Genomic DNA, 11127 nt, shown 5'->3' on the forward strand with positions numbered 1-11127 from the left:
GAGAGGGATGTACACAACACATAGACACATAGACTCTGTCTGGCTGTCTGTCTGGCTGGCTGGCTGGCTGGCTGGCTGGCTGCTACTGCCTGAGCTGAGATGATGACTTTAAGAAATGAAACAATGAAGTCATAAAAATCTAATCAGAATATACACAACTGGAATATTTGATTTAAGTAAAGTAATGTGAATAAATGATGGTTAATAAGTCATAAGCAGTAATGGGCAGTCCCTACCATCATGGGGCTCTTATTAATTCCTTCATTCTGTGTTGTTGGAGACAATGGAATGCTTTCAATGTTTTGGCAATTGAACTTTCTCAATATTTGTCTTTGGATTTTCAATTCAAAAACTGAAAAAAAATATTTCAAGGTCATTTTTCATAATGCGTTCAATGTAAAAAATAATTAATCCAAACCGAAATCAAAAAACACTATTATTTTTTACAAACCGAAGCAAAATCGACCTCAAAAAGCACAAATTGCTCAGCACTAGGCTCAGCACTGTGGTCAGCACTAGACTCAGCACTATGGTCAGCACTGTGGTCAGCACTATGTTCAGCACTATGGTCAGCACTATGTTCAGCACTGTGTTCTGCACTGTGGTCAGCACTGTGTTCAGCACTATGGTCAGCACTATGTTCAGCACTATGGTCAGCACTATGTTCAGCACTATGTTCAGCACTATGTTCAGCACTATGGTCAGCACTATGGTCAGCACTATGGTCAGCACTATGTTCAGCACTATGGTCAGCACTATGGTCAGCACTATGGTCAGCACTGTGGTCTGCACTGTGGTTAGCACTAGGCTCAGTACTAGACTCAGCACTGTGTTCAGCACTATGGTCAGCACTGTGGTCTGCACTGTGGTTAGCACTATGGTCAGCACTGTGGTCTGCACTGTGGTCAGCACTGTGGTCTGCACTGTGGTTAGCACTATGGTCAGCACTGTGGTCTGCACTGTGGTCAGCACTGTGGTTAGCACTAGGCTCAGCACTACGGTCAGCACTGTGGTCAGCACTGTGGTCAGCACTATGGTCAACACTATGGTCAACACTGTGGTCAGCACTATGGTCAGCACTGTGGTCTGCACTGTGGTTAGCACTATGGTCAGCACTGTGGTCTGCACTGTGGTTAGCACTAGGCTCAGCACTAGGCTCAGCACTATGGTCTGCACTGTGGTCAGCACTGTGGTTAGCACTAGGCTCAGCACTATGGTCAGCACTGTGGTTAGCACTAGGCTCAGCACTATGGTCAGCACTGTGGTCTGCACTGTGGTCAGCACTGTGGTCAGCACTGTGGTCAGCACTATGGTCAGCACTGTGGTTAGCACTAGGCTCAGCACTAGGCTCAGCACTATGGTCAGCACTAGACTCAGCACTATGGTCAGCACTATGGTCAGCACTATGGTCAGCACTATGGTCAGCACTAGGCTCAGCACTGTGGTTAGCACTGTGGTCAGCACTGTGGTCAGCACTGTGGTCAGCACTAGGCTCAGCACTATGGTCAGCACTGTGGTTAGCACTAGGCTCAGCACTATGGTCAGCACTATGGTCAGCACTAGGCTCAGCACTATGGTCAGCACTGTGGTCAGCACTGTGGTCAGCACTAGGCTCAGCACTATGGTCAGCACTAGGCTCAGCACTAGGCTCAGCACTATGGTCAGCACTGTGGTCAGCACTGTGGTCAGCACTATGGTCAGCACTATGGTCAGCACTATGGTCAGCACTAGGCTCAGCACTAGGCTCAGCACTAGGCTCAGCACTATGGTCAGCACTAGGCTCAGCACTATGGTCAACACTAGGCTCAGCACTATGGTCAACACTAGGGTCAGCACTAGGGTCAGCACTGTGTTCAGCACTAGGCTCTGCACTAGGCTCAGCACTGTGGTCAACACTAGGCTCAGCACTAGGCTCAGCACTGTGGTCAACACTAGGCTCAGCACTAGGCTCAGCACTAGGCTCAGCACTATGGTCAGCACTAGGCTCAGCACTATGGTCAGCACTAGGCTCAGCACTAGGCTCTTTAATGTTTTAATGTTTTATGTGTCTGTCTACAGTATAAGTCTCATTCTACAAGTACATTAATGTGTCTTTAATGTTTTAGTGTTTTATGTGTCTGTCTACAGTATGTCTCATTCTACGAGTACATTAATGTGTTTGTGTGTCAGATTAATACGAGTGTAACATCCTCGTGTCATTAGTGTTACACCGATTCCCTCATAATTACAGCAGGGTTTACTGTGAGTTAATTGGCTAGAGCAAATCCTTCTAATCCATTCATCCCTCCTCTCTATTTCCCTCCCTCCCTCCCTCCCTCCCTCCCTCCCTCCCTCCCTCCCTCCCTCCCTCCCTCCCTCCCTCCCTCCCTCCCTCCCTCCCTCCCTCCCTCCCTCCCTCCCCCAATCTGAATGTTGGTTTATCTCTTTATACTCTAATCTAATGAGATTACAGTTTGCTTGAAACATTTTGAGAAATTTTGAATGTATACCCCAAACACAATATCAACTTCTGTAATGATTTTGACCTGCTGTAATTATGAACCATGCTTACCTAGAGGGCAGTGTGTCTGTATGGGTTCATGGCTGTAAGTACGACAGGCAAAGAGACAGACAGAGACAGACAGACTGCCTTTGAGAAAGACAAAAGACATTTAGAGGGACACAAGGAGAAAGTGAAACAATGAGAGGGAGAAACAGATACAGCCATTAGCTGAGGGAACATGTTTTTCGGTCCCGTGTTCCCCATTAATAATTGACTCCAGCTCTACACAGCAGTCTACACAAAATGGCTACCCTACCAAATCTCTATTCATCTCCTTACACCGCTACACAAAGACAGGAGGACATTTACACACACACACATACACACACCACACACACTTTTCAATATAGCTAGAGTGACAAATTGCATAGCAAGAGAGAGAGGGAGAGGGGGAAGGGACAAATGAATAAAGAGAGAAAGGGGGGAGGGAGAGAGAGAGGCAATCAGAGAGCGAGGAGAGGATGGGAACCGAGCTGTGACTGCCTGACCTTGGACGTGTAAATGCGCGCACGGACACACGCGCACACGTGTACGCGCAGACAACCAGACGTGTGTAGAGCATTGAGAAGAAGTGCAACTAAAATGGTGGCTGTCCTGCTACCTCCTCCCACAATGTTCCCCTTCCTCTTGTCTCTCTTACTGTACATGTTCAACTATTATATCATACAATACTTTCATTTACCTCATGGAGAACATGTCCTTGCAGCTGAACATTGATGTTTTTCAGTATAGAGGTGGGGGAAAACGTAGAGAATTTTCGTAGTCAATAACATATTGGCATGTGTGTCTGTGTGAGTGAAAAATACAGCAACAGAGACAGTGAAAGAGAAAGGCAGAGCGATTCCTGCTGAAGTGGCTAATGGTTTCTTCTCACCTGACCTTAGTGAGACTAAATGAGACCCAGTTCTCCAAGCAGGGACAAATGGAGAGGAGAAGGGGATGAAAAATGGAAGCGCAGGGGGGATTGAGAGAGGGAGAGCACTGCCTTAAAACCACATGCATGGGTTTCTATCTTAATCAGGAGATGCTCTAATACCTGGTTCCATCCTCTATCTGCTAACACAATAAAGAGAAAGATAGAGAGAGTCTTTAATCCTCAGGTAAAACCCTGCTCTGCAGCTCACTGTTCCAGAAGGTGCCACCCCTGTGGGATAAATGATACTGGAATATGCAGATTGTTTCAAAAGCGACATGAAATGTTCCTGAACCTTTGCATAATTAAACTCCGTAATTATGTTTTGAAGTTTGAATAGAGGACAATGGATTTATTGAAATTGGATCCGTTACATGTTGATATGGTGGGAGTCTGTGTGTTTAAGGTTCTGTATTTGTTGTGTTTTGGCGGCACCCTGTCGCTTTTTTTTATCACACTGCAAAGCTCAGTACATTTTAGTGGGAGGGTGTGCTGAAATCCCTGGGGTGGGCGTGATTTATCCTAATCCAGGGTCCTGCTTGAGTTCCTCAGATGGAATTGGCTGACCCCCACTACTGACTGTATACACACACACACACACACACACACACACACACACACACACACACACACACACACACACACACACACACACACACACACACACACACACACACACACACACACACACACACACACACACACACACACACACACACACACATCCTGTAGTTCCCTGCCATGGTTAAATTATATTATTATGGGGAAAATGCAGAGTGAGAGAGGATTGGGTCCACAGAAGCTTATAGCTGCTGCCACTATAATATTACGCTCACCCAGAAAATGTTGGTGTGTTTGTGTGTATGAACTAGAGAAACACTCTCATAGTATACCATCAGACTGTGTGTGTGTTATATTTCTCCAGTGTGTAACCTCAGTGTGTGTGTTATATTTCTCTCCAGTGTGTAACCTCAGAGAGTGTTATATTTCTCTCCAGTGTGTAACCTCAGAGTGTGTTATATTTCTCTCCAGTGTGTAACCTCAGAGTGTGTTATATTTCTCACCAGTGTGTAACCTCAGAGTGTGTTATATTTCTCTCCAGTGTGTAACCTCAGAGTGTGTTATATTTCTCTCCAGTGTGTAACCTCAGTGAGTGTTATATTTCTCTCCAGTGTGTAACCTCAGTGAGTGTTATATTTCTCTCCAGTGTGTAACCTCAGAGAGTGTTATATTTCTCTCCAGTGTGTAACCTCAGAGTGTGTTATATTTCTCACCAGTGTGTAACCTCAGAGTGTGTTATATTTCTCTCCAGTGTGTAACCTCTGAGTGTGTGTGTTATATTTCTCCAGTGTGTAACCTCAGAGAGTGTTATATTTCTCTCCAGTGTGTAACCTCAGAGTGTGTTATATTTCTCACCAGTGTGTAACCTCAGAGTGTGTTATATTTCTCTCCAGTGTGTAACCTCAGTGTGTGTGTTATATTTCTCTGCAGTATGTAACCTCTGAGTGTGTGTGTTATATTTCTCTGCAGTATGTAACCTCTGAGTGTGTGTGTTATATTTCTCTCCAGTATGTAACCTCTGAGTGTGTGTGTTATATTTCTCTCCAGTGTGTAACCTCAGTGTGTGTGTTATATTTCTCACCAGTGTGTAACCTCAGTGTGTGTGTTATATTTCTCTCCAGTGTGTAACCTCAGTGTGTGTGTTATATTTCTCTCCAGTGTGTAACCTCAGTGTGTGTGTTATATTTCTCTCCAGTGTGTAACCTCAGTGTGTGTGTTATATTTCTCTCCAGTGTGTAACCTCAGTGTGTGTGTTATATTTCTCTGCAGTATGTAACCTCTGAGTGTGTGTGTTATATTTCTCTCCAGTATGTAACCTCAGTGTGTGTGTTATATTTCTCTCCAGTGTGTAACCTCAGTGTGTGTGTTATATTTCTCTCCAGTGTGTAACCTCTGAGTGTGTGTGTTATATTTCTCTGCAGTATGTAACCTCTGAGTGTGTGTGTTATATTTCTCTCCAGTATGTAACCTCTGAGTGTGTGTCTTATATTTCTCTCCAGTGTGTAACCTCAGTGTGTGTGTTATATTTCTCTCCAGTGTGTAACCTCAGTGTGTGTGTTATATTTCTCTCCAGTGTGTAACCTCTGCGTGTGTGTGTTATATTTCTCTCCAGTATGTAACCTCAGTGTGTGTGTTTGTGTTGTTCCAGCTCAGTGCACATGGAGGAGTCGTCGGTGATGCAGGGAGCCCAGGGGGTTCTGGTCCAGAACTGGCCGACCGTGTCTAGCGCCACCGGAGGTAAGAGCCGGGCCCCGACCCCACACACTGAACTGCTCTGATCTTGACCAACCCAGACCAAAGCAGAAGAAACCAGACTAAGACCACCCCGACTAACGAATCCTGACCAACCCAGAACAATCCAGACTGACCAACCCAGAACAATCCAGACTGACCAAAGCAAACCTTTACTGACTTTGACTGACACAGTTTAACCCAGACCAACTATAACTTAACTGAGGTAGAGATCAGGTACTCAATCACCCTGACTCTTCTGCTCACCGCCCCTTATCCACTCAGAGAGTAAATGACACATGTTCTGTGGGAGGGAGGGAGGGAGGGAGACAAACCTGTTAGTTTACACAGAACACACTACTGCCTGGCATACAGCTGTAACCAGGCATTTCAGCAAAACAACAAAGAAAGGAATCTACAAGGAAAGGACAATACACATTTTTTAGGACAGCGAGAAGGACCAGGAAAACAGGTTTCAGACGGTAAACATGTATCAGAACGGCAGTGTCGTGGTCCAGGGCAGTGAGGCTGCACTCAGCTCTTTTGTGCAGGACTTCCCCACCCTAACGAAGATAGCGGGGAAAAAGGACAAGGACAGTGCCCCTACCTCTCCCCTCACCTCAGGCACTCCAACAGCAGGAGCCCAAACACAGATCCACCAACAGGTCTATCCTAGCCCCCCTCCCCCTGCCCGTCTACGATCACCAGAGCCAAGACCAATCCACCACCAGCCTGCTGAGAGATAGGCTGGCTCTGTTAGAGGTATGGGTTACTGAGCTAAAGGAGCAGTCCCCCAGATACACCACCTCCAACCCAGACACAGAGCTTCTACAGGACCAGATCTACCAGTGCAGGACCCAGCTAAAGAACTTGTCCAGGAGCTGAGAGAGAGCCTTACCACAGCACTTGACGAGGTAAAGGCCACCATGAGGAGAGAGCAAGTGCAGGTGAAGGAGGAGATGGAATAGGAGTCTGTGAACAAGAAGGTGAAGGGAACAGACTGTAGAGACTCCTAGAGAGCCCCCCTCCCCCCAAGAGAGTAGGTAGCCTGGTCAGTAGAGAGGAGCAGGAGAGAGTAGGCTGCCTGGTCAGCAGAGAGCAGCAGGAGAGAGTAGGCAGCCTGGTCAACAGAGAGGAGCAGGAGAGAGTAGGCAGCCTAGTCAGCAGAGAGCAGCAGGAGAGAGTAGGCAGCCTGGTCAGCAGAGAGGAGCAGGAGAGAGTAGGCAGCCTGGACAGCAGAGAGCAGCAGGAGAGAGTAGGCAGCCTGGTCAACAGAGAGGAGCAGGAGAGAGTAGGCAGCCTGGTCAGCAGAGAGGAGCAGGAGAGAGTAGGCAGCCTGGTCAGCAGAGAGGAGCAGGAGAGAGTAGGCAGCCTGGTCAACAGAGAGGAGCAGGAGAGAGTAGGCAGCCTGGTCAGCAGAGAGGAGCAGGAGAGAGTAGGCAGCCTGGTCAACAGAGAGGAGCAGGAGAGAGTAGGCAGCCTGGTCAGCAGAGAGGAGCAGGAGAGAGTAGGCAGCCTGGTCAACAGAGAGGAGCAGGAGAGAGTAGGCAGCCTGGTCAGCAGAGAGGAGCAGGAGAGAGTAGGCAGCCTGGTCAACAGAGAGGAGTAGGAGAGAGTAGGCAGCCTGGTCAGCAGAGAGGAGCAGGAGAGAGTAGGCAGCCTGGTCAGCAGAGAGGAGCAGGAGAGAGTAGGCAGCCTGGTCAACAGAGAGGAGTAGGAGAGAGTAGGCAGCCTGGTCAGCAGAGAGGAGCAGGAGAGAGTAGGCAGCCTGGTCAGCAGAGAGGAGCAGGAGAGAGTAGGCAGCCTGGTCAGCAGAGAGGAGCAGGAGAGAGTAGGCAGCCTGGTCAGCAGAGTGGGCTTGAGTCCTTCCCCAACTCCCGCATCACCATCTCCCCTCTGCTGCTCTGCAGAGACTTTCATCCGTACCATCCAGAAAGTCAATACTGACATCATGTTGACAGCTTACCCTGCTCCTGAATGTACACATTGCTCACAACCCAACAATCACCCAGAGCACCTGCACAACCACTCCCACTAGAGGATGCAGAAAGTGGGGATGTCTGCCAAGATCCTAAAGGATGTGACACTTGGTAGACAAACAGCCCATGTCGCACTGGACAGAGGACCTCCCAGAGACCCCTACCAGACCACCAACTCTACCAGACCACCAAGGAGCCCCAGGCTCCCTCAATGCCACACCAGACCCAACGCACCCCACAGGCCCTACCCACCCCCAGACCACCAACTCTACCAGACCAAACAGGGGGCCCTCCGGCCCAGACTTCCACAGGGCCCAACAGCAGGACCAGTGCAGCCACGCGGAGGTCTTCAGAGGACAGGAGAACTTTGTAGGATTGAGTGAGATTAAACAGCTCATCAAATACATCAGCACTAATCAAACACACACAGCTAGTGTACTAAAGTTTACTTGTTCAATGAATAGGAAGAAGGAAAATTAAAGAGAATAAATGTTTGCTGTTATCTATATTGTTTACCTTACTCTTAAAAGAAAATTCTACCCAAAAACTATCTTTTAGTATTTGTTTCATTAGTTTATTGTTGATATTGTTCCAAAATGTTTTGCTTGTCAGCAATTAGGTTTTCAAGATATACAACTTTCAAAATACAGAAATACAGCCTGATGCATTTTCCATCATATGATGCAAAATGCATTATACCGGCTGTATATTATCCTACATGTCCAGAGGTAAACTACAAACAATGCATGCAGGGTAGATTTAGGCCATTATCCACTACTAATAAAAGCTCCAAAACTTGCTATTAAGTTTTGGAAACATCTAAAATACAGTGACCCCCTCTCATATCACTACTAAGACCTGCAATGCCAAGAGCTGAGCAAAGAAAAGAGTCCCCTTCCCAGCTGGTCCTGGAGCTGAGTTCACAAACCTGTTCTACTAACACACTGAAGCCTCAGGACCAGAACATCCAATCAATCAGAATAAACCAAATTACCCGAGACAGAATTGCATTTCCTGAAAAAATATAAAACAATTAGAGAGTGTCATTTCCCCAAATTTGAAACCCTTATTCAAGGTTTCAAAGACCTCTCTGGTGAGAATAGGTGACCAGTCCTGTTGGGGGAGGACGCAGAGAGCTGTGGGTTGGCAGAGCACTACATTGCTGCCTGCCTTAAGTTGAGGGACAGTGTCTGACAGACCAACCAACCTGCACATGTCCTCTATGCCATTGTTAAATGTATGGTTATTTTGACCCTTGATTGTTGTTGTCACTGTCGTCTTGTTGACAATATTGATTATTATTATTTTAATGACGTTAATATTGTAAATTAATCACTTAAAGTATGCTTTGGTAATAGGTACGTCATACCAATAAAGCAATTTAGAGAGACAGAGAGACAGAGAGACAGAGAGACAGAGAGACAGAGAGACAGAGAGACAGAGAGATAGAGAGAGATGTCCAGAGTCAATAGGATAGATAACATTTACAGAGGCTAAGAGATTCTGAGCCTCATAGACATAATCACAGAGACATAATCACAGAGACATATTAAACACACACTCTCTCTCTCTCTCTCTCTCTCTCTCTCTCTCTCTCTCTCTCTCTCTCTCTCTCTCTCTCTCTCTCTCTCTCTCTCTCTCTCTCTCTCTCTCTCTCTCTCTCTCTCTCTCTCTCTGTCTCTCTGTCTGTCTCTCTCTTGCTCTCTCAATTTCAATTTAGGGTCTTTATTGGCATGGGAAACATATGTTTACATTGCCAAAGTAAGTGAAATAGATGATCAACAAAGTGAAGTCAAAAATCTAAAATGAATAGTAAACATTACACTGACAAAAGTTCCAAAAGAATAAAGACATTTCAAATGTCATATTATGTATATATACAGTGTTGTAAAGATGTGCAAAATAGTGTGAAATAGTGGGAGTTTATCAACATCGGGTTTGTTTTCAAATTATTTGTGGGTCTGTGTAATCTGAGGGAAATTTGTGTTTCTAATATGGTCATACATTGGGCAGGAGGTTAGGAAGTGCAGCTCAGTTTCCACCTAATTTTGTAGCAGTGTGCACATAGCCTCTCTTCTCTTGAGAGCCAGGTCTGCATCCGGCGGCCTTTCTCAATAGCAAGGCTATGCTCACTGAGTCTGTACATAGTCAGGTATTCTGCCACTGTGTACTCCCTGTTTAGGGGCAAATAGCATTCTAGTTTGCTCGTTTTTTTTGTAAATTCTTTCCAATGTGTCAAGTAATTATGTTTTTATTTTCTCATGATTTGGTTGGTCTAATTACGTTGCTGTCCTGTGGCTCTGTGGGGTCTGTTTGTGAACAGAGCCCCAGGACCAGCTTGCTTAGGGGGCTCTTCTCCAGGTTTATTTCTCTGTAGGTGATTGCTTTGTTATGGAAGGTTTGGGAATCGCATCCTTTTTAGATGGTTGTAGAATTTAACGGCTCTTTCTCTGGGTATCGGCCTAATTCTGCTCTGCGTGCATTTTTTTGTGTTTTACGTTGTATACGGACAATATTTTTGCATAATTCTGCATGCAGAGTTATTATTTTTGTCTTACTGAGATTTACTGTCAGGGCCCAGGTCTGACAGGATCTGTTCAGAAGATCTAGGTGCTGCTCTATGCTCTCCTTGGTTGGGAACAGAAGCACCAGATCATCAGCAGTAGACATTTGACTTCAGATTCTAGTAGGGTGAGGCCGGGTGCTGCAGACTGTTCTAGTGCCCTCGCCAATTCGTTCTCTCTCGCCCTCTCTCTCTCGCTCTCTTTTTCTCACTTTCTCGCTCTCTCTCTCTCCCTCCTTCCCTCCATCCCCCACTCACATAAACACTCTTCCTTCTTATTAATGGCCCAATGTGATGCAGTGTCAGCTTGCCTTTTTGCCAAAACCGCATTCATCCACCATCATTTTGTAACCCTGTTGACTGTTCTTGTCACTGCTGTAATCCGTGGAGGACAAGACCTGTTGACTGTTCTTGTCACTGCTGTAATCCGTGGAGGACAAGACCTGTTGACTGTTCTTGTCACTGCTGTAATCCGTGGAGGACAAGACCTGTTGACTGTTCTTGTCACTGCTGTAATCCGTGGAGGACAAGACCTGTTGACTGTTCTTGTCACTGCTGTAATCCGTGGAGGACAAGACCTGTTGACTGTTCTTGTCACTGCTGTAATCCGGGGAGGACAAGACCTGTTGATTGTTCTTGTCACTGCTGTAATCCGTGGAGGACAAGACCTGTTGACTGTTCTTGTCACTGCTGTAATCCGTGGAGGACAAGACCTGTTGACTGTTCTTGTCACTGCTGTAATCCGTGGAGGACAAGACCTGTTGACTGTTCTTGTCACTGCTGTAATCCGTGGAGGACAAGACCTGTTGACTGTTCTTGTCAAGGCTGTAATCCGTGG

The 11127-nt window shown here is 46.4% G+C and overlaps 1 protein-coding gene across 20 annotated transcripts in view; it reads left to right on the forward strand.

Annotated features, from left to right (window-relative positions):
• Nucleotides 1–11127, forward strand: part of LOC129827747 (protocadherin alpha-C2-like) — a 217925-nt gene that overhangs the window by 184168 nt on the left and 22630 nt on the right. For all 20 annotated transcript variants that reach the window (XM_055888866.1, XM_055888862.1, XM_055888876.1 and 17 more), the window contains one exon: nucleotides 5665–5753. In XM_055888866.1, coding sequence (XP_055744841.1) covers nucleotides 5665–5753 — 89 coding nt within the window. The remainder of the gene's footprint in view (nucleotides 1–5664; nucleotides 5754–11127) is intronic.

Source organism: Salvelinus fontinalis, chromosome 29 (genome assembly GCF_029448725.1).
Source record: "Salvelinus fontinalis isolate EN_2023a chromosome 29, ASM2944872v1, whole genome shotgun sequence".
Lineage (NCBI taxonomy): Eukaryota > Metazoa > Chordata > Actinopteri > Salmoniformes > Salmonidae > Salvelinus > Salvelinus fontinalis.